This window comes from Lepisosteus platostomus, chromosome 22, assembly GCF_059453375.1.
Source record: "Lepisosteus platostomus isolate fLepPlt1 chromosome 22, fLepPlt1.hap1, whole genome shotgun sequence".
NCBI classification, from domain to species: Eukaryota; Metazoa; Chordata; class Actinopteri; order Semionotiformes; family Lepisosteidae; genus Lepisosteus; species Lepisosteus platostomus.
The window spans coordinates 12,081,590-12,104,776 of record NC_142632.1 but is presented as its reverse complement, the minus strand read 5'-3'; the positions used below and the strand labels follow the sequence as shown (position 1 = coordinate 12,104,776).

General features: G+C 41.3%; 2 protein-coding genes across 4 annotated transcripts in view; both read left to right on the top strand.

The window, feature by feature from the left end:
* The first annotated feature begins 721 nt into the window (after positions 1–721).
* On the top strand, positions 722–13,423 carry aifm4 (apoptosis inducing factor mitochondria associated 4). 3 transcript variants are annotated; one of them, XM_088616539.1, is made up of 19 exons: positions 722–1,164; positions 1,869–1,953; positions 2,663–2,772; positions 3,243–3,352; positions 3,994–4,038; positions 5,014–5,095; positions 5,354–5,466; positions 5,919–6,005; positions 6,403–6,494; positions 6,797–6,927; positions 7,099–7,214; positions 7,789–7,860; positions 8,187–8,250; positions 8,532–8,608; positions 9,231–9,348; positions 10,147–10,245; positions 10,721–10,796; positions 11,518–11,567; positions 12,119–13,423. In XM_088616539.1, the coding sequence occupies exons 1-18, from the start codon at positions 1,128–1,130 to the stop codon at positions 11,528–11,530; spliced, it is 1,527 nt and encodes a 508-aa protein (XP_088472665.1). In that variant the 5' UTR covers positions 722–1,127; the 3' UTR covers positions 11,531–11,567; positions 12,119–13,423. The 3 variants fall into 3 exon arrangements, with proteins under 3 accessions (XP_088472665.1, XP_088472664.1, XP_088472666.1); XM_088616538.1 differs by having other exon boundaries at positions 726–1,164; positions 11,463–11,567; XM_088616540.1 differs by lacking the exon at positions 722–1,164 and having other exon boundaries at positions 2,663–2,845; positions 11,463–11,567.
* Positions 13,424–14,349: 926 nt separating this feature from the next.
* Positions 14,350–23,187, top strand: part of vps53 (VPS53 subunit of GARP complex) — a 26,216-nt gene continuing 17,378 nt past the window's right edge. The window contains exons 1-6 of the mRNA XM_088616531.1: positions 14,350–14,471; positions 14,977–15,057; positions 16,093–16,142; positions 16,246–16,312; positions 22,331–22,417; positions 23,043–23,158. Coding sequence (XP_088472657.1) covers positions 14,388–14,471; positions 14,977–15,057; positions 16,093–16,142; positions 16,246–16,312; positions 22,331–22,417; positions 23,043–23,158 — 485 coding nt within the window. The 5' untranslated portion in view covers positions 14,350–14,387. The remainder of the gene's footprint in view (positions 14,472–14,976; positions 15,058–16,092; positions 16,143–16,245; positions 16,313–22,330; positions 22,418–23,042; positions 23,159–23,187) is intronic.

Below are 23,187 nucleotides of genomic sequence, written 5' to 3'. Positions count from 1 at the left end.
CTAAAGTTCGTTCAGTACATGATCTTTGGGCTCCGCTTTTTTCCAAAGCTAGTTTAGCTAGCTTCCTTTATTTGGTCCTGTACGTGCTGTGAAGATAACCGACGTCTCTGTTCTGTTACGGACTGTTGTTGCAGCTTTACACAGGCTTGCGCCTGTTTTTACGGTGTAAAAGCGATGTATTTACCTTTCCGGGAACCACACCTGTTCACCGCTGACCTCTAAGCATGAAGAGGTTAGTGAAAGTGGACGGATGCATATTTCATTGAATATTATGAAGGCGACAGACATTCAGAGCGGTACGGTGACGCAGTTGATAGCGTTGCTGTCTTGCAGCGCTTGGGTTCAATTCCACACCTGGGGTACTATCTGTGTGGAGTTCGTATGTTGTTTTTTTAACCCAATATCGCGTGGGTTTCCTCTGAGAACTCCGGGTTCCTCCCGCAGTCCAAGAACATACCGGTAGCTTAATTGGCTTCTGGGAAAAGTGACCCCAAGTGTGTGTCGGCCCTGTGATGGTCTGGCATTCAGGTCAGGGTGTACCCCGTCTTGTGTCCGTTCTGACTCCCCTGCGACCCCTGAATTGGAAGAAGCGGTTAAAAAATGGGTGGATTGATGGACACAGAAATGTAACCGCATCTAACAGGTGTTAGGGGCGTCGGTGCATTGCTCTCCCCGAGGCGTGTTAAAAGCCAACTCGTATCGCCTACATTTCCAAACTCACCCAGGCTGTTTCGCCAGTCTGACTCTTAACTTGAAACACAACCTTAAACCTATCCCGCATAGCTACGGGTAATACGTTTGTTTGCGCTCCTGCCAGTTAGTTTTCTCTGTGCGCCTCGGAACTTTTGGAGTCCGTGATATAAGAATTTAAAAACAAATGCCTACTAATGTTTTCATGGCGCTTCGCTTGTTTTGACCGCACCTGCGATCCAACTCATCAGCACTGATCAAACATCCCAGACCCACCGGGGGGGGTACGGTTGCTAAGCTACAGGATCCAGTTCCGACTTCCATTGGTCCTTTCGCATCTCACCCGGCAATCGGCCCAGTGTCAGCGGTTTGGGGAAACGCAACTGGCTCTCTAGCGCCTCTTCAATAACCGGGCTATAGCGTTTCGTCGTGGTTTCATGGCAGGCTCAGGGATGTCTAAGGGACAAGCGAAAAGTGAGTAATATTTATTGTGCAAGCCGGCCCTATACATTTAGTGTGTATATATACTTAGCTGAAATGCAACATTTAGACGTCGGACGCGTACAAGAACGTTAGCAGCCCGTCACTCCCTCAACATGTTACTACATAGCTCGGGCAGCATCGGCTAAGTGGTTATTTAATGAGTGCATTATTTTGCTTAAAAGCTTAGTGAAATACACCCAATTTTAATGCACTCCCTATAATCCGCCAGCTCTATATGTCATACTAATCCATTAAAAAATTACAGACATTCGGTTTCCAGTTTAGTTACTCTTAATGCGTTATTTTTGTCCGCATTCAGGATCTCGCAGTGTCATTGTCGCCACATTTTGTAGCCAGGCGACACGGTTGAAATCAGTAGTAGGTGGATCGTCCACGGAGGTAATTCCTAAAACATGCTGATGTCATTGCGAAACGTTCATCAGCGTCGGTGTCAATCTTACTTTCAGTCTCAAAACAGGATTAGGATCTTGAGTTAAGATCCACTTGATTGGTTGATTCTGTTTCCTATAGTCGGCGACGTTGTTGTATCTACCTTACAAAACCTGCGTTTGCGAGATGTTGGAGTGGAGAGGTTAAGACACCGAGTTGTGGCACACTAGCACACTGAGGATCTTACACTGATCAGCAAGTGGAGTCGTTTTAGCAGTCAATGACTGGACTACTGTGCTTTTCAGCTGCTATCAGTGGACAAGAGCCAGACTCAGACCAGGAGGAGGTCACAAAAGTGGTGTGCCTGGACTCTGATCTGCAGGATGGACAGTAAGTTCATGGAGGCATATATGCAGTTAACTGTGGTATTAACAAACAGCCAGAACAGTGTTGATGAGTCAGTCTATTGTGGACACAGGAGAACGGTGGGTTACACTGTATAAAACCAGCTATAGCCAAGCACTGTTGACAGTGTGCTCTGTGTGGAAAAAAATAGATGCTGAAATAAAGTCTGGTTGAGCAGCACCTTTGATGAATGTATGGAGACCAGTGACCAGGAGAGGCCTGCCACATTTTCTTCCCAGTAAGGGAAAGATATTGATCTGGAGTGTGACCTGGGGGCTGATGTATGGCTTTGAAGTTCCCTTGGGACTAAGGAAGAGGGCCACACAATGCACTTCTCTGCTGTGTGCAAAAAATGCCCATCTGGAGGACTGTAGTTAATAGAAAGAACAGTAATACAGAAATATAGAAATACATGCAGGGATTGTCACATGTGAGCTGTGAGGTCAAGGCTGGGAATAGAAGCCTATGTGTGCAGTCTATGTTATATTCATCATTTGTTTTGTAATTGAGAAGTATATGGATTAAGACCCCAGGGAACTCTGGGAAAATAAACTCTGGGTAAATATATGTGCCCTGTATCCTGCTCCTTTCCCACACTCTCAGAAGGAGTTTTATCCCGTTGTTGTGCATCAGGGCTTTGGGTGCGCTGGTGGGAGAGTCTCGGTCACGGCTCGCTCTTGTTGCGTTTCTCCAGGATGAAGGAGGTGGAGGTGGGGAGGCACAAAGTCCTGTTGGTGCGAAGCAAGGGGGAGTACAGCGCGATCGGAGGCCTGTGCACGCACTATGGCGCCCCCCTCTGGAAAGGTAACCCCCCCTCGCCGTCCTAGACCAGAACAGCCTTCCAGTGCTCTGTGGCATCAGGAATTGAGAGGCGCATGTAAGGCCATCCTCAGTGTGTCTAGAAACAACCCATTTGTGCTGAGACACTCCTGCACCATTGATAACCATCGCAGTTTGCCATTGTGTTTTCTCTTTGTGAAACAATAGCACAGTTTTCAGTCCCAGTCCTACAGGATCCATCCATTTTCTCACCACCTTATCCAGTACAGGGTCAGGAGGAGTGGGAGCCTAACCTGGCAAGCATCGGGGGCCAGGACACACCCCTGATGGGACACTGTCAGGGAGATGAAAGAGGGGCAGGGGCTGGTCTGTGATGGTTCTGCTAGATAGAAAGGCACACACGGGTTTGCATTGTTAATGGTCATTGTAATGAACTACTTGCTGAACTACCTGATATCAAAGCAGATCTCTTGCTGGAATCTGTTCCTCTTCAGGGGCTCTGTCAGGGAACAGGGTACGGTGTCCCTGGCATGGCGCATGCTTCAATATTAAGACAGGTGACTTAGAGGAATATCCTGGCTTGGACAGTCTGCCCTCCTTTAAGGTAATCAGAGAGGCCTGTGTGTTTCTTTACTTTCTGTCTTCTATTTATGGACGTTTAACCAAGTATTCTGACTGGCATGCAGGGACGTTTTTTTATAAATTATTGGAAGGCGAAATTCCTTGGTATTGTGTGCAAAGACAACATAGCCCAAACCATGACTCAGAGTTTAGTGTACTTAGAAGCGCTATTGACCTGTTAAACTTTGAACTAGACATAGAAAACAAACGGAAACCTATTGTTAAAGATTTAAAATTTGGTTTTTGGCACCATGTACTTAAAGATCTACAATGATACAATGAGTCTATATATGATATATGCTCATGTGCTGATAATATTGATAATCTCATTGCATACAGTATGTCTGCTAACTTTGACTTCATGTGCACATATAAAGTGTGGAATTAGACATTTGTTTAGACGGGTCTGCTTTATAGTGTTGCTAACTAATATTTCCATAACTATAGTTAATAGTGACTGCATGTAGTTAAAATACCATAACTTTAAAAGGAGTTCCTTGTAAAATACATACTGTATATATGTATTACATAAATAATGAGCATATCTACTAAAGAGGTAAGTTGGGGCCAGGCAGAGATTTTAGCTGATACCTTTGCAACGTTTTTTTAAATTCCTTTTCTAAGGTGAAGATTGAGGACAGTAAAGTGTATGTGTCAGCTACTAAAAAGGTAAGCATGTGCATTCATTACATTTTTATTCTTCTTCATAAAATATTTCTTAATCGTTAAACTGTGCTTTATAGGTATGTAATAACTACATGTTGTACATTGTTCAGAGAGCAAACAACTCAAACTATAAGAATGAAAGGTGCGTTTTGATCAGAAATGATGGGCTGTTATTCATTTAATATCGCTTATTTATTTGTGTTCATAACAAATGGTCATTCCTCACTTCTAGATTCCACACCATCATTCTACTGATTCTTCTGCTTCTTGCGTTTTCTCTTTTTAAAGATTAGTAGTCATCTTCATTCATGACAGTCTTAATTAATTAATCTCTTCACAAGGGTTGATACAACTTGTTTGTGGAGAACCCCTTCCCCCACAATGTAAAAATATTTGTTATAAGACACTCATAGCTCACAGCTGTAGATTGTTTCATTTTGTTTGGAACATCAGTAAAGGTTTTCATATTTAATGTAAGCTGTACAACTCACCACAAGACAAATGAAGAAGCTACTGAACTTTTTCCAAAGCAGCATAACATCTCTATTTTTACTTAGCTCTACCACATAGTTTATTTAGGCTATTTGTGCTATGTTGCTATGAAGTCAAAACATGTATAGCATTTTAGCCAGTATCTTTACACGTCTCGTATTATCAGCTTGCATAATGACTTGTAATATAAACTCATCTGAGTGTCCTTGCTTTAATGTAAGGGTGCAGAACCCCAGGCCGGGAGGCTAGAGGTTTTCAATCCACCTCTGCCCTTAATAACCTGATCAAGTTGATCATCATTTTAACTGGATGAATTTAAGCCGCCTATCTAAAGCTGTTGATGACAGAAAGTGATTTAGAATTCTTCTCTAATTCTGAACCTGAAGGACTGGAGTTAATAGTCTGTGTTTAATGTTCAGAGTTACTTTTCAAAATCACTCCAAGACCGAAACGGCTATCCCGAGCCTCTCTGTCTCTTCCTCCCAGGCATTGCAAATGACCAAGCGCGTCAAGAAAATGGGCTGCCGAATGCCTGGAGAATCTCACATCGTGGTGCTGATAGGTGGAGGTGAGGAAAGCATGGAGCTCAACCCATTTCAGGAAGTACAGGGGGGTTCTATTGCGTTACTCAAATCAATACTGTTGTTACTTAGTTACTGTACATGAATGGATAGATAGATATTAGAATGAACACCCTCTAGTTTTGGGATGGGAATTAAGAGAATCAGGTACAGTGCATTATGGGAATGAATATGAATGAATGGTCCAATCACAATGATATTTAAGATGGCCAGAATTGCTATACTTCTTCTTGCCCCTGGTGCAGGCCCTGCAACACTGCTGTGTGCAGAAACCCTTCGGCAAGAGCGCTATGGAGGACGGATCATCATGGTCACCCGGGAGAACATGCTGCCTTATGACAAGACCAAGCTGAGCAAGGTATGCTTTAGTGTCAGCCAGCTTGATGACAGCTCGGACGACATAAAGCAGAACATTCATGATCGACAAGGGTTCTGCAGCTACAGACCCTGGCAATCAGTTCCACTTCAGGTCATCTTTACAAGTTTCTAGTCCAGCCAGTGATGTAGTATGGTTATATCTAAAGGTTTTCACTTGTCCAGAGCTCTTCTAACTATTTTATTAGTCTACTTATTTATCTGAGCCAAATTTCCCGGCCCTTTAGTACAGGTGTTGCACACCTATGAGTTGAACCATTTAAAAAAAAACGTGTGCCAGGCCTGCAGTGGACAATTTGGAATGTAGGAACGTGCCAGTGGTCTAAGAAGAGTCTGTTTTTCAGGCTGAAAGTGCAACCACATCTGATGAGATATAAATAAGGTAGATGTTTTATTCCTGTCAGGTGAGCACTGTTCCCAACTTGTGCTTTTCAGGTCCTGAGTGTGCAGGACCAAAATATTCTCCTCCGGCAGACAGACTTTTTCCAGCAGTATGACATTGAGGTGTGGCTGGGGAAGGAGGTGAGACAGCGAGACCTTTGCATGTGTGATTCTAAGATTAAAGTAAACTGAATGTGTGGAGTGAAGCTTATTATTCTTATCTAAATATTATCTATGATCTATTTACACATTTTAAATATGTATCTATATACATTAAGATAATATTATCATATTATCTAAGTAAACGGACTAGAGATAATTTAATATGAGTGTGTGAAAAGACTCACAATGTCCAAGAAAAGAAAGCACACATGTTGCAATTCACTTGCATTCCATATTCAATTCAATTATTTAAGCTTGAGTGAAGACTGAAGCAAAACGACCTGATCTGGTTGCAGGGCTGATGTGTTATCCATATTCATGTCCGGTCACAAAATGTTTTACATGCTATCTGACTGGTCTGCCCTTGTTTTTAAAGGCAACATCAGTGAACACAAATAAAAACGTAATCACCTTTAATGATGGCTCTTCACAGCGATACGATCAGCTATTGATCGCCACGGGCTGCAGGTCGGTATCCTGTTCTCATTGCTGTCTTAAACAGTCCTGTGCTAACACTGGGAGCACAATGAGACCCTCTTTGACACTTTCACATGGCATATAATATTCAATTGTATTTACAAAGTATGGAAATTATTCAGCACTTCTATAAACTATTTCTCAAATCAGCATGAGGTATATTTTAGATATTGTATAAAATCTCAGAACATGCCTGGAAGTTCTTTATTTTGGGTTCTGGTTGCTCATGCTGATACTAAGTACTGCGAGGATGTACTGTAGCATGGTGCCTGGTGTGTATTATGATTCCTCAGAGCCAGGATACTGCATTGCCCTGGTGCTGACCTGGACAATGTGAGACTGCTCCAGACTCCTGATGATGCCACGAAAATTCACCAGGAAGCACTGGGCAAGAACACAGTCATCCTGGGCACCTCCTTCATAGGTATACATACAGTACCAATTTGCTGCAGCTTTTCTCGCCTTTGTCATCAATCAAGGCAGTTGCATGTGAAATTCTATGGAGCCTATTGTTTTATTTTCTTTTGGTTGTCTTTGAGCTGCAGCCCTGCACACTGAATCTATTGTGTTTGAAAGATGTTATTTATTCCTGCAGGTATGGAGGTGGCATCATGCCTGTCTGACAGAGCTTCCAGTGTGACTGTAATTGGCAGCAGTGAGGTCCCTTTTCAGAAGACCTTGGGCTCTGAGATCGGGAGACTCACCATGAAGGTTTGCTGTAGAAAAGATAGGTTTATAAAACTACCAACAGATCCAAAACCGCCTTCTGTGCGGAGTTTGCATGTTCTCCCCATGTCTGTGTGGGTTTTCTCTGAGTGTTCCAGTGTCTTCCTCAGCATGAAAGACTTGCTGGCTGCAGTGTCCATAAGTAGTGAGTGTGATTGCACAGTCGCCTTACGCTCTATGCTTTAGGGATAGGAATCAGATTGCCGTGCCTCTTGACAGGAACAAGCAGCTTTCTGATAATGGATAGATGGACACTGGAAAGAAGAATAAGGCATGAACTGAATCATTAAAGAATATTTACTTAAGTAGTGTTTTTGATTAGAATATCTTTTTTTAGAAAACTATAAAAAATCACAGAGTCTTTCTAGTCTTGGATTTATAAATGAATGTAGTTTGGGACTCTCTGCAAGATGAGCATGAAAACAATTTGTTGGTTGGTTGATCTCTGTCATTACTTAATTGTCTCTCTCGCAACGTAGCCTGGCATCCACATATTTTGGAAACAGTGCCTAGAGAATGAGGAAAAACTCATCATGATGTATTTTTCAAACATTTTAAGATGCTGGAGGACAAGCTGGTGAAGTTCTACATGAACGAATCAGTGACTGAGGTCAAAGGGGAAGGTGGAAAGGTACAGTAAAGATAGATTCAGCTGCAGTGCTCAAAATGTTGAATTTATCTCACCAATGTTGAAATTTTGTGTCTGTCGACACCTGAGAGACAGAGCACTGACACCATTATTTACTTGTCCAACATTTTTAATAACGAACCACCCCTCACCTACTACAATTCTGCTTTTTAACACTTATGCCAATTAGGGGGATGTGAAAATGCTTTGTGTGGGCTTTAGTACAGAGCCATTCCAATCACACACCACACATTGTTCACTGAAAGTGAATCAATTATTGAGTATAATGAGTACCACTCCCATAAAACTGACTGCTGGTGTCTCTGCAGGTCAAGGAAGTTGTGCTGAGAAGTGGGAAAGTCTTGCCTGCAGATATCTTCATTGTTGCAATAGGTATAAAGATCCCCTTGAATTTGTTTTACAGCAAAATGGACTCTACATCTTAACCTCCTAACAATGGCTCACAACCCTGGGTGTATTGTAGGTACTATGCTATTAAATGAGAGTTTCATTCCCCAAAGACTGCATAAAGCCTGTTAAACACACCTAGTTGAGCTGATAATTATTTTACTGGAGTAAGAGCGATCTCAGGTGCTCAGGTTTCCAGAACACAACAGGCACGCTTGTTTTGTTTTAACTGTACAATAAGCATGTCACTCTGTTCGTTTTCCAAGGTGTTATCCCCAACTCAGATTTCCTGAAAGAGAGCTTGGTGAAGCTGACTTCCAAGAACACTGTCATTGTAGACAAGGTAAGCTGATCCACTCAGGGCGGTCTCTCACTATGAGCTCACCCAAGGGAGCACCTGTCAGATCTACACACACTTCAGAACACCAAGGTGCTTCAGTTTAAGGGTCTTAAGAGGAACTCCCAATCACCTGCAGGTTTGACAAACACAATGTTGCGCCTGCCTACTATTCTGTGGTTAACAATTCATGTAAAAACAGAATATTAACTTTCCTGTTCTTGGTAATATTTCTCTGTTTACCCTGAAACAGTATGCTCATCAGCCTAGCCTAGATTTCAATAGATTTCTATTAAATAGTGCAAAGTTCAATCATACTTTAAATTCTTCAACATAATCCCTTCCCCCCAAAAATCAACAATTATTTGCCTAAGGGACTGTCTGTCCATGAGCCTTACTTCAATCATAAAAGATTTTCAGCATCAAATACTGAACTATTTAAAGTCTTACACCAATGCACACAGAAAATAACACTGGTATCCCTACAAGATTCTCAGTCTTCAACTGCATGTGGTAGGTATTAAGGTGATCAGCTGTGGGCATTTGAAAATGAGAGCCACTACAAGCCAGAGCCAGTCTCTCTGCATAGACCTGTTGAGTGTCTTACTTTGGTGATCCTGACTTGCAGTTTATGAGGACCAATGTCCCAGGAGTCTTCTGCGCCGGAGATATTGCCTCCTTCCCTCTCTCCCTGTGGAAAAATGAACAAGTCAACATTGGGCACTGGCAGGTTGCGCAAGCTCACGGTAAAAAAAAACAGAACAACCTTTCATCACAAACACTTCCTGTTGTGATTTAGGGGATGCAGAATCCGTATCTAAATTCTTTATAACAGGAATATACTGTATGATGTTCCTGCCAGGTATCAATAACCATGTTTATTTACAATAGTCATATAATTTCCAAATATAAATCTTTCTTATAGGTTATTTAAAGGTCAACAGCTCATTTGTTATATAACAAAAATGCAATTCCATTTGAAGCCCATAAAGTGTTAACTGACTTTATTATATTTAGCCTGAAATGTTTGACATGATTTATTTGTAATGCATTTTAAAATGTTTATCCCATAATTGTCAGTCCTCAGTAAAGTGATCCCCCTCAGTGAGGCTTCTGTCTTGCAGGGGGCACAAGAGCAGTTCTGTGGTGTCACATGGCTTAAATGGCACAAGGCTCCACTCCTAATAGGGTGAAGTGACGATATGTAACATCCATGTGGGAGCGAAGGATCCCAAACGCACGTCCCTTACAGCCTTGGTTATATAAAAGTCCCTTTCAGGACGCCTTGGGAGGTTGTGGATCTAAGCAACTGTGTAATGCATTCAAAACAAGAGAGTAACGTTCTCAGAGATACACTGCTCAGTTGTTGTGCAACTAGCAGTTGATTTTTTACTGAAGAGAAAGAGCCCATTCTGGTTCGGTCTTGATCTCACCATGCCGACAGTTCTCATGGAATCTAAATGGTAAAATAAGATGTCTTTCTCCACTTACAAAACATGCAAATAACTGGATATTATCTATCTGTTGTTGTGAATTATTTACAGGAAGGATTGCTGCCTTGAACATGCTGAACATACCAACGGAAATCAACTCTGTTCCTTTCTTCTGGACAGTGTTGCTAGGAAAGAGCTTCCGATATGCAGGTATTTCCCGACCTGTCTGAACAAACATGATGCCAAACAACAGAAGCAGACCGTGGTGTAATTCTTTTCATGATGGTCTCAGAATCAAAGATGGTCTCTATGGGGGCTTCTCATCCAGATGGTTCATTCAGCAGGTTCAAGCTTCGGTCATGTCTGCAGCTGACTGTGCCCAGGATTCTGGGTTCATCATGCAGTTGGCCAGTAGGGGCAGGTCTGGTATTTGCTGGCCAGTGCTCACTTGGAGACACAGCAACCCCTGTTACCTCCAGGTGCCTTCAGGCTTGTAGTAATGCGAGATGCATGCTTCTCCACCAGTGGGGACTGAATGTCCTGTATCGCCTGAGATATCGCCTGCCAAATGAGTATTGGCTCAAAGGGTTGGCACATGTGAGGAGTCTGTCTACATCTTCTCATTCTTCTCCTGTGGGTACAGGATTCTCAATACCAATTATCTGCTCCTGTTCATCACTTGCAGGCTACGGGGAAGGGTACACTGAGATTGTCATGAAAGGCAAACTAGAAGAAATGAAGTTCCTTGCATTTTATATCAAGTAAGTAAAAAAAACAGTGTTTTTGGCTGCAGTTACACCAGTGAGCATTGGATGCCTGAAGACTGATACCAACTTGGCATTTCGAGTTAGTGAAAAAATCAAGAAAAAATATTCCCGGTGTTAATAAAAGTGGTCATTCTCTGTTTATTAGCATCTGTATCCTTTTTTAAAACGAAAATTGTAATTGACATTTTTTTCTATTATCCAGCCGATTAACCTGGAACTTCCAATTAGTTTAAGATTTGACACCTGTACCTGTTTGGGAGAAAATATTCACCTTGTAACACATTGTAAGCTCCTATGTTACTCAGTGGAACATAATTCCAGTCCTGGGGGGGGGCACACAGTCTATATGTCTTTGTTCAACCCGTTCTCTTAATGACCTCACTGAGCTGATCATCAGCTTAATTGGACCAATTTAACACTTTTTAAATCAGCTATTGATAATTCAAGAGATCTAGAAAACCTGTTTGATTCTGGACCTCAAAGATTGAAATTGCACACTTATGGTTTAACTGGGGAGTTAGCGCCACCTGGAAGGGGAGCTAGTCACTGCAAGCCTGCAGACACCCAGCATGTTGTCGGCGGACAACATCCCATTCCTCCTCCATGAGCCAATGGGTAGTCACAGTCACAGTCAGCAGATATCTCCACCCTTGATTACAGGAATGATGAGGTTGTCGCTGTGGCCAGCTTGAACTTTGACCCTGCCGTTTCCCAGGTGGCTGAAATGATGGCAGCAGGAAGGACCATAACAAAAACACAAGCTGCGTGAGTGAAATGCAAATGGGTTTAGTATCTGGCACCACAATTCCTTGATACCTTGAGAATGGACAGTGTCATTACCATGGTCTAGAAATGAAAGACAGGCAGAATGGGGACCCCCACATAGCCTGCAAGCAACGTTGCTCTAGTGTAAGCCTGAGTGAGGAGTATTGTAAGTGGCCTTGCATGAATGAATAAGAGATCTAATAAAGGATTCCTGCCTGTCGCTGGTGGATCCATATCTAGCAAGATCTTGGCACTTCCTGGCAGGGAAGTTTTTTTTTAAATTGTAAATATTTGTCATAGAACATTTCACTGTTTTCCTGTATTATAAAATTGTATGAGTTGGAAAATCTTTTTTGAAAGGTTAATCGCAAATAAAAGGCAAGCATCCATGCGTTCAAGAAGCCATCTACATGGAATTATATCGTGATTGTCTGTCAGTAACTTTCATGTACTTGTAAGAATATATGATGACATCATATTTTTTGCTTCTCTTGCGTCATGTAGATTGTAATTGTTTAGTAAAACTTTGCATGTCTTTTCTTGTCTTTAAGGTCTGATGACCTGAGCTGGCTGAAGGTGGCCTGATGTGCGACGATGATCTTTCATTTAACGAGAACAGGGAATGCAGTCCCTCTTCAACAAAGAGCATTTTCTTTGCTGTTTCCCAGATTCCCTGTCTTACGTTTGAGCAGCCTGGCAGTCACAGTACTGACCTTGTTTCCAGAAATAGAGACAGTAGACTAATTGGGAATTTTGATGAATTGTTCTTTTCTTAGCCTGCCTTGATCTCACTGATGACTGTGTCTCATGATGACTTCCATCATGGATTACAGTTGTGAGAAGAGACAAGAATGATGTTAAGACAGGTTGTTTGTTCAGCAGCTGGTGTGATCAATGGTAGCCAAGATAAGCCTAGAAACACAGTTTAACAAAAGTAATTAAGACAGAGAACTTCAGATTTAAACACTTGAAAACTGCAGGTGATGCCCACTGCTCCTGGGACAGCCGTCGAGAACCCATTGCAGAAAGAAATTAGATTTGCTCTGAAATATGTACAGAAATGAAAATGGCTGGAAATGCAGGGGTGGCGAAAAAAGCTTGTCAGTAAGAGACTGCTCAGACATGAGGCAAGAAATCCATTTAGACACAAACCGTTGCAAAAGTTCTCCATCTCTTTCTCCTATCTGTTTACAATGCCAGATTTTTACATTGTGTTCTACTTAGAATGCAGAAGAATCTTTTTCACTTTTTAAAAGATATGTAATGATTGTATTTAGTTATTTTACATGCAGAAACATTTATATGTGCTTTATTTTTTAAATACACATTTGAGCTTTGTAAGCTTTGTCTCCTCATCTTAAAACTGAAGTCCTGATTTTTCTCTTAGCCCAAAAGGCTGTTTATTATTACAGCCCTTACTTAACTTGACTCATTGATGTCCCTTACAAATAAATATGTTAAAAAGAGATTTGTGCCTCAACTCTCAGGCAGACTGACTGAAAACGTGTCGATGGGTGGAAGCAGAGGCTACATCTTAAAAACAGGAAAGTGGGGCACAGACAGGTTTTTGTTAACAAAAATACACCAGTGAACAATCTTTATAACAGAACTATTGAAACCAAGATGCTATGAGCTCCAAAAAAGAAAATGATTTGTTGCTTTGTGTAAGAAACCTAATTGTAACTGTTTTTTGATGCAACTATAAAATAAGCAGAGAGACATATTTATATTTTTGCACTAACTTTAAAAGTAAGGTAAGACGCTAGTGGCTGTGCGTTGTGTTTGATTTAACTGCCGTGTGCCTTTATTATACCCAGTAGACAATATTTTTGTAAATAAATGGGTGCCCTCTGTCATTTGTCTTACTTCTGATACTTGCATTCAACATACCTGTTGCTTCTTCCATTTTTTTTCACTGTTCCCAACATCTCACCTGACACATTGAAATGATAACAAATTGGAGTTATTAGGGAAACGTGCAGGGGGAGACCAGGAGAGAGGTCTTCACCCTTTTTAAATGAATCTTAGGGGCTTGAAAAGGACATTCTAGGTCTCCTCCACAATGAATTGGAAACCTGGCCAGTGATGGCTCACTACAACCTGGTACTAAACTAAGCACTTGTCCAAAACGGACAGGAGTATAGTCAATGGATAGGGGTGTATTAAACTGGAATAAACTGAACTGTACTTTAATCTTTGATTTTTTTCCTAACTTAATCAAAATATTTCTGTCAGAATACAAAATTGACGTTTTTTCTTCTTTTGTATGTGAGGTTTCAGTCCATACTGTACATAGCTATAATAACGACAATTCAGGATTGTGATCAATCGCGATGTTCAATGAGTAAGATTTGGCAAGCGCCACAAAGTCTTGCAAGAGACTTTTAAATCCTACTCAGCTCTGTTGTAAGGAGTTGACATTTATAAGCTTAAATACTATCTATTTGTAGGTTTTTCAAATTTTGAGTTACTACAAGAAATTAAAGCTTTGTGGAAGTGTTACAAATTGTCACTAAATAGCGGAAATTACACTTTAAGAAAATAATTGGTTTCTGCACTTAAAACGTATGATAGTTTAAGTACTGCAAGATTTTTTTTTAAATTAAGTTAGAAAGCAACACTAGATATTTTTTCTTTTACAAACTGTATGCATGTTCAAAGCTTTCACGAAAAATAACTGCAAAATTTCAAGTGTTAAGACAAAGTGCAACAAGAAAAAAAATCAACAGAACTCTATGGTTTCCGTGGAGAGCTGTCCTCCAACATCCCACAAGCCCCGTGTTTGAGGAAGTATTACATCGATCTTATGAGCTTTTCGCGATGGAGGAAGAGGAGTTGGAATTTGCGGACGAATTAGAGGCAATTTTACACCTCACTCCCGAAGTCCAGCTAGCTATAGAACAGGTAACCATTATTCTTATTGATAATCGTGCATGGGCCAGTAAACAAAACGCATTTGGCTCAATGTTTGGGATTTATTTAAATTTAGTGTTGCGGTATACAGTGCAGGACGAGCTACCACATTTAGTCAGGTCCCAGCTGTTAACCTCAGGTACATGTTATGATAACGTTTTTTCTCGCCTTTGAAATGTGGGAAATATTTCTTGATCCTAATTCTTGGTATTTAAAATGTAACTAAAAAATCCGAGAGTTAACTTGCATGGCTCTAACAAAATAATTGCAGCAGTGTAGAAGGTGCTTTTAATTTATCAGTCTGACCTTTGCAGAGAATGTGCTGGGAATTCTTGCAAAGATACTGAATTGGACATTGTAAACACATCCTAACAAATTAATTAGCATACACCCGTAGTATTGTGCTTGTTTTAGCGGACACACTGTTTTTTTGTAAATGAAGTTTGATGTACAGTTGTTGCTAATAGTCCATAATCAACTGTTTGGTTGTTATTAGGTTTTCCCCAGTCAGGACCCGTTGGACCGAGCAGATTTCAATGCTGTGGAGTACATCAACACCCTGTTTCCTACTGAGCAGGTAGGGCTTCTAAACCATCCAACTAACAAAACATTAGAACACTGTTCCAATATTAGATATATATATATTTTGCCTCTCCCCAATACTGTGTGTCGTGCTTCACCCACATTCCTGATACACACTGTTTACAGGCCGATGCAGACTTATTTGTTTATTGAATACTTAATTGAAACTGAAATCTAGGACGAGTGGACTAAATCCTTTTTAAATTAGTGAGAATGCATGTTTAGATAGTTCACATATTTACATGCTGAATGCATTACTGTATATAGCATGCATGGTTTACCATTGTAGTTTGCCATTGTAGACTGCATGAATCATCCCTCAAAGAAAAACTGTGATAACAACAACCCTAGGAAAAAAGTAAAATCATTTATCGATTCATAAGATAAGTCCTATCTTTCCATTGGTGGGTATTGCTTAGCTTTACATTTCTAAGTATTAGGGAATTTATAAGGCTCCATAAGGCATCAGGATGATATTGCATATCATTTTGTGGTGCTCATTGGCCTTGAAGTAGAGGAACACATTAATAGAAACCTCAGGTCTTGTTCGAGTAGACCATCCTGTTTCGAAAGAGTTGATTTTAGCAGTTTTCCACCAGAGGGTAGTGTTTCCATTCGAGAGCATGTTTTTAGTACTAGCTCCCAAATAAAAATTTACTGCTGTAAGATTCTGAGCTGCATTCACAAATGTTTAATATGCGAGATGCAATAGCATCATAACAATAGGCTTATCATTGGACAAGGTGCACCTTTTTGCACAATAGCTTTTTCTGAACCAAGCCCATGGAGTTTTTAGTTTTAATTTCGCTTGTTTCAATCTGTATGTTTTGTAATTGTAACATCACTAGTGTAAATCGTCTTCTGAGAGTGTTGGGCAATTTATTTCTGATTTATGCCTTCAAAGAAGGCAAACACTTGTAATATTTTCCGCACTGTTAATTGTCCTGGGGTACTGGGTTTTGATCAGGGAGCAGTTCTTCAGATCTGTGCCCGTGTGTGTTTATAAAAACCTCTTTGCTGTGTTTTACAGTCCTTGGCAAACATAGATGATGTGGTGAACAAAATTCGCTTGAAAATCAGGTAAGCAGAGCACTACCAATCAGTACCTCACTATGCAGGTTGCGAGACATTCGGCAGTTTGTTGTTGAAAAAGTGAATTGAAGTTTTGAATTGTGTGTCGCAGACGCCTGGATGACAACATCAGAACGGTGGTGAGAGGCCAGACCAATGTGGGACAAGATGGCAGACTGGTGTGTACCCATTTCTTGGTTAATAGTTCTTGGTTGATTGATTACTTGGTGGTACGGAAGGAGATTTGCACAGATTTTTTGACTCTTTGTCAGGAGCTGGATCTTCCAGACTCTGTCTGTAATAAATGTAGTGTCCAGATATGCAGGACAGTGGGACTGGCGCAATCACTCTTTCACTGCATCTCAGAGTAAGGTAGCTGTGCTTGCTCTCGGTGGGGGTTATTGAAGGGTTCCATCCAAGCAGGGTCTTGTCTAGTTGTAGTGGTTAGTGTTCTGGACCAGCGGGTCACAGTTTTAAATCCCATCATGGGAGGGTGCTATACTCCAGTTGCTCCAGTATACTGTACTAGTGTATAAATTTGATAGTGCCAGGCCATCATTATAAATGCTGATCATCAAATTAGGTTTGGATTACAAACCTTTCAGCATCTTTTTTCGTTCAAGTTGTGTCCCTGCAGATTCCATCCATAATACCATGAGTGGATTCAGAGTTTTTACTTGTGATTCGAGATTTGGGTTAAGATTTAGACATGAGTCTCTATTTGTTTCACTTGAGACTTTAGTGAAATTACTTGAGACTTGACTTTGCTGTAAGGACTGGTGTCTTGACTTGACACTCGCTAAAAACTCACTAAAAACATTCAAACTTCCCAGGTTGTTTGTGTTGCATTATACTACCCCACTCACACTTGCTGTCTCCCACTGCTACACTAAAAATCAGCATTACTATCCTGTCCTTCTCCCTAATAATGAGGTGTTATTTTTTACTTAGTCATAAGTGACTAAGATTTGTTTTTGGGATGGTAAGCCTTAAATAACAGTGGATTGTAATATTATTTGAATATGTTTTTTGTTTTATGCTATTATTGGTATTTTTTGCTTAGGTTCGGGTTGAGCTAGGTTTAGGACAACCGTAAAGGTGTGAGCAAAGCCAGTGTTACAGTTGTGTGATAACTGCTTAAATTTAGAGAGCTGAGGTTCAGATTGATCTTTACCTGAAACTTTGATAGGGAGTCCACTAACGGGTTCTGGCTCTAGTCGGGTCTAACACTTAATCTACACCAAATACAAGCCCCCAAAAACACTCAAGGCAGGTCCAAAAAGAAACTGAGGCCATGTAAGTAATCCTAGTTCAAACAGTGAATCACTTTCCTAGCATTGAAATCTTTTCTGCGTTGGTGGAAGAAGTGAGTTATTTTCTGCTCTTATCTACACTACACTACTGTTTCCAGTAGTTTTCAAAATCGTGGTTCTAATGGTTGGGATTGTGGTCATTTTCCAGCTGTCATACCAGGAATCCTTGGCTTACCACACGCATTTCCAGTCGTATTGCAATATTTTGGTGAAAGCTGATGCTTGCATTACCCATAAAACAGGGGTAGGGCACCAGAAGGGAAAGGCATGAGAGTACCAGTGCATTATGGCTGTGCCTTGCCCATTATCCCATGGAATGTGGAAAATCTGCCTTACCAGAATGTGCTCCTTCTACTGCGACAGGGCTCCAGGCCCCATCGCTGGGCCCACAGAGACTTTTCCATTGTGTGCAGAGGAAAATCCCTTTCGCAGATGGAAATGTCCGGAGGTGTGGATTACAGATGGGGAGACTAGGGTTGGTGGGGTGGGGGTTAGTGGGGAAAAAAAAAGACAATTTCCCCTTTGTTTAGTCTGTGTAGTATTTATTGGGGAGGGTTTTACCCAGACATCTGCTTCCGAGGCAGCGAGGGATACAGTCTTGGATCTGGCAAAATTGATATTTTTAGCTGCTGGGGGCCTGAGGGGTTTGATGGAGGTTGAGTGGGCGGAGGGGGGGGTATGGAGATCTGCTTCAAAGAGCTCAGCCCAGAAAAAGTTTGAAAACAGACAACCACATGCCACATTTTCGGAAAATGTTTGAGTCATCAGTCCACATTAGGGCAATTTCAGACACATCATGTTAAGGATAATGCGACTCATTCTGTTGTACAAGCCAGGAAGCAGCATGCCTGATCAGTCCCCAGTGGCCAGCTTGGTCCCTCTCAGTCTATTACAGCTTTTCCTTTTTTTGTCAGCTTTTTTCCAGCTTTATTGATTAGCCAGCTTATGAATGGACTGATTCTTTTCCAGTACGTACGTGCAGGTTGGTTTTATGCCAGGAGCTTTGCAATTATGGCTCTCAGGTGTCACACAACCTTATGATTCTCCTTCTGTATGACATCTTAATGACTGTAATTAAATTGTTTCTTTAATTAGATCTTTTTCCCAGGTCTCAGACAATTCAAAAATCTAAAGCTATAAATTATTAAATACATATGTTTTTTTTTGTCCAGTTGCCCGGAGTAATTCCTTTTTTGTTACGTGTCCTGTGTATATGGAGTAGCCAGCTGTGTGTTGTTGCACATCTTGGGTAACAACTACTGCATAAACCCCATGACCGCACCCAGGCAGAATGAGGAAGTTTTAGCAGAATCCTCCGCACCGTTCCCCTTTGAGCCACTCGCCTTTTAACACACCACAAGGGGCCCTGCCCCTGTGGAGCTGAGTGGAGCAGAGGCATGTCCCTCACTGAGTGCACTGCAAGTGCCAGGCAAGGTGCAGGGGTCGCTGTGCAGCCAAGACAATCCATTCTGACCAATCCCACTTTACCACTGGCAGCGCTCAGTCAGTTGTGCACTAGTTCTTGGGGAATCCAGTCCTAGTCGGCTAGTACCATAACCCAGACTTGAATCCTTTTTTCACTGTCTGATGTAGGCAGTTTCTAGTTTACAAACAGCATTATTCCCAGTGGGTTTGTTGTGCCCTTAAATAATCTGAGATTAGATTAAGTAGTCTTGTTTCTTTATTAATCTAATAATAAACAAAGCTTTGCCTAAAAGTCTAGGCAGGCTGTGCTTACCCAGTGCTTAGCCAGTTTTTGAGAGTTGGTAAATAGTTTGGGTGGTAACAAACACTGAAGAGAGCAGGAGTCTGCACATTTGTTACCAATTAACCAAGGGTTAAGTGAAGATGTAAGTCTACAGCTAGTTTAAGTTTTGTTCTTGCTGACTGAGTGCTTTTATGTTAGAACTGTACAGTGATGATTCTTGCATGTCAGCACTGTGACATAAACATGCACACACAGATCAGTAGCGAAGCAAATATTGATTTTTTTGCCTCTTAATTGAATGAAATATACCTTAATGCCATGTGCCTGTTGAGAAAAGTTTGCTGTGCGATTTTATTTGACTTCCATTCAGGCAGTTAGGATCCTGCCCTTTAATGTAGTTTTTGGCATCCCGAGCTACTCGTTAGGACTTTGCTGAAAACCTTCCCAATGAACGTAATGTAAATATTTGAAACTTGAAATAAATAAGGGAAGGAAACTTTGCTACTTGTGTGGTTTTTCTTTTTTTCATATACCTTATACTTTCCTCCCCCTGTTAGTGAACTGCAGTTCTGCTCCATGTTGGCCTTGGACGATCTACAAAGCGTGACATTGGTTCTGCAGTTCTTGTGTGTTTTTACTTTCTGTTTCTGGTTAAGCCAGGGAGATTGTGAAGGGTGAAAATGAGTACAGCTGACGTGACAGTTTTTGCTGCACTGGCCTAGCATGCTCATAGCATCATCTGAAAGTTTGAAATTTAGTGATTTTAGCACTTTTCAAAATACGATATGCCTTTAATATAGTTTAGTCAGTGCTCAGCATTTGACCTGCAGATTTTTTTTTTTGCTGTGGAATCCCTTATTAAATATGCAGAATTATGTTTTAGCTATCGAGTTTAGAAGTCAGAACCTATACAACCATTTGTTTTCTTTAAAATATCTGAATCTGTTGACAGTCTTCTTTCTCCAGATGCTGAGGTGCACATAACCCAGATAGCATGTCATGTGGCTCTTCGGTGTCTTGTATTTTTAAGGAATCTGGAACTGCTTCCCTAGTGTCTGTGGGTGGAAATATCCTGAATCCACAAATAAACACCACATGCACGGCAGCTGTCCATTTTGTTTTAAGAAAGTAGGCACGGACAATGTCAGGGGAAAACACAAAGATGATAAAGTAGAGGCACAAGCCAGCAGGTTGGTTTTCATGCTGTGTTTACTGGGTGATTATAGTTCACACAGGAAACGAGAGAAGGAGTTCTTCCATTTGATATGACTCAGAGTCAGGCACTGGTAGAAATGGCAGGCATGCATAGGGATTTATTTGTTGGCCCAAAAGTTGCCTGGTCCTTTCCATTTACCTTTGTAAATGATTTTGCATTGACCTTGATCTTGCATTGACAAGCTTATCTCTGTAGTACAGTTGTAAAACGTTTAAAACATGGTAGTTTGACATTTTTTATGAATTTGTAAATAAAATATATATACACAGGATATATAACAGGTATACACACTTTTTGGAATCACCAATTGTTTTAAGACTTGATTCTCTGGTGTAATCTCCTGTACCTGCTACAGAAAAGGCGAGATGCATAGAGGGTTCTTTCAACATGCGCATCTGCAGAGTCATTCAGAATTTTATACACTTGAAGTTCTGTACTACCTAAGCAGAGTTTGCATCATATGGAGGGACAGCAGGCTTCTTAACAACATCTTGCAAGATTGCAGATACCCAGCAAATTGCAAGATTGAAGTTGTATAAAAATCAAGAGAGCCCTGGCTGGCTGTTCCCATTCCTGTACCAGTTGTGCAGAGCACTTTAGGGAATCCTGACCATAGCTCCTCTGCCTCCTGCTTCAGCATCAGCAACAGGAATGTGCTGTCCACTTGTCATCAGGCAGACTGCAGTGCTGTCGCTGCATTGGTGTTTCTGTGGAGAAGTATGGTCAAGGAATGTGTTTTTTAACCTTGACCTCGTCTGAACAGAGTTCCCGTTGTCGATCCTGAGCAGAAAAAAAGCACCTAAAATCTTCCCCACGAACCCACACACACATTTTTACAAACCCTTGTAAAAGTGGCAAATTCCAAGGGCAGCTGGTGCCAGCTGTTAGCATTCCTGCTGTCTCTAATGGAGAAAAGGAAAGAAGCCAACCCCCTCTGAGTATACTGTGCTCTTTGGGGCTGTGCCGTGTTCATTAGCCTGGCACCACACAGACTAGCTGTGAATGGGCCCGTCCCATCTGTCCTTTTGCGAAGGATAAATTTATCTTTTAATAACCCCTTTTTTTGGAAGGGGTGGGGTGTCCTTGTATTTATCTCCTGTCACCACTTCAGATACTTTGCCATCAAATCTGAATAGAAAGTTAAAAGTATCTGGTTGGTAACACGCTTTTTCATTTGGTTTCTTTGAAAGACAGAAGGTATATATTTTCTGCCTTTGACTTTCTTGTTTACTCTTTCTGTATAATTAAAAAGCTTCATTGCCAGTTTATACGAAAGTGCCACAGTGATAACAGACTGGTAAGAATTTATTCTTGAGCAGAGGAGTTAGTGACACTAACCAATCAAGGGGATGAACATGTGGCGGGGATGAACTACCTTTGTGCAGCTGTTCACAAAGCCAAGCCCCTCCCAGAGCGAATGAGTGGTTAAGTTTCCATCAAGCTGTTCCTGTCTGCCTTTATACGTCTGCTATTTGCAGACATTCTGAATACTGTGAGGATATTCAGAAAACCTTCAGAAAAGGTCAAACTTGTTAATTTGGAACTCGGTGTTTCACTGTCAAATGCTGTACGAGTGAAAGAAATGCAAGCATCGAGTTTGGTTTGCAGAAACAATGGTGAAAATAAATGTTTGTAGCAGTATCGGCAATATATCTTACTGCCTGGAATAGGTTGTGAAATCTTGGATAAGCATAATAGTTAACTGATAAAGTACTGTACATGGGCAATATTTCAAGTGGCAGGCACAGTAGTTGTACACTGTAAAACACACTGTAGTTTTATTTCTAAGTAGTCATTGTTATTTTTTCTTTTTTTATGAGGGCTGGACGGCTCACTATTGAGTAAAAGCATTACCGTTTTTGTCAGTGCTCCTCCTGAGATTTATCATTTCTGAGGATAAATATTTCCACGTGGGCCCCAGTTGCAGATCACTAATCCCAAACTTCCTCTGCACTCCCAGGCACTCGAGGAGGCCCAGAAAGCCATCCAGCAGCTCTTTGGCAAAATCAAGGACATCAAGGACAAGGCGGAGAAGTCGGAGCAAATGGTGTGTAAAAATATACAGAAGCAATGCAGTAAACTCTTCTTAATGAAAGGCCACTAAACGAGTGTTTCTTTGGAAACTCTTCTGTGTGGCCTGGAGGGGGGAGGGAGGACGTCTTTTGCACTGTTTAGCTGTTTTTCCTCCTCCCTTTAAACAAAATATAGAGGAAATCGACAAAATTCTTACAGGCTTCCAACCCCATGTATCTGAAAGCAATGAAAGAATAGTCATGAGCTTCAATCCCAGAGAATGCAAACCCCTGCAGTGCCACAAAGGAAAGTGAACTACAAATTAATCTGGGATCAGAAAAAGAGTTGCTTTCTCTTTTCAATACTGTGCACCCTTCAGGATTTTTGTTTCTGCTGCTCTCAGCACCCCACCTTTGTTCAAATAAGTAGATGAAATAAGAACTCATTGTAATAATGCAGTTTTCTCTATAGCATTCTTCGTGTTTGCCCTGCAGTATAATACAGGTGAACTTCAGTATTGCTGTCTGCTGTACGAGTCCTGTTTGTGGAAACAGTATTGACCGGAGGCATGTGGAATTGGACATCGGGTCAATAAGCTGCCTCCACCCGGAGAGTTTTGTGTTAGTCGCGACCGCAGTCTTTGGGTCTGTCTTTCTCAGGTTAAAGAAATCACCCGGGACATCAAACAGCTGGATCACGCCAAGCGCCACCTGACCACCTCCATCACCACGCTCAACCACTTGCACATGCTGGCTGGTGGGGTGGATTCCCTCGAGTAGGTGCCCTTCTGTCATGCATCACCGT

Coding starts and splice junctions, on each gene's coding strand:
- aifm4 (XM_088616538.1), top strand. CDS start 1,128: ATGGCAGGCTCAGGGATGTCTAAGGGACAAGCGAAAA. Junction 6,928..7,098: donor CCTGGGCACCTCCTTCATAG/GTATACATACAG, acceptor TTATTCCTGCAG/GTATGGAGGTGGCATCATGC. Junction 10,797..11,462: donor TTCCTTGCATTTTATATCAA/GTAAGTAAAAAA, acceptor CCTTGATTACAG/GAATGATGAGGTTGTCGCTG.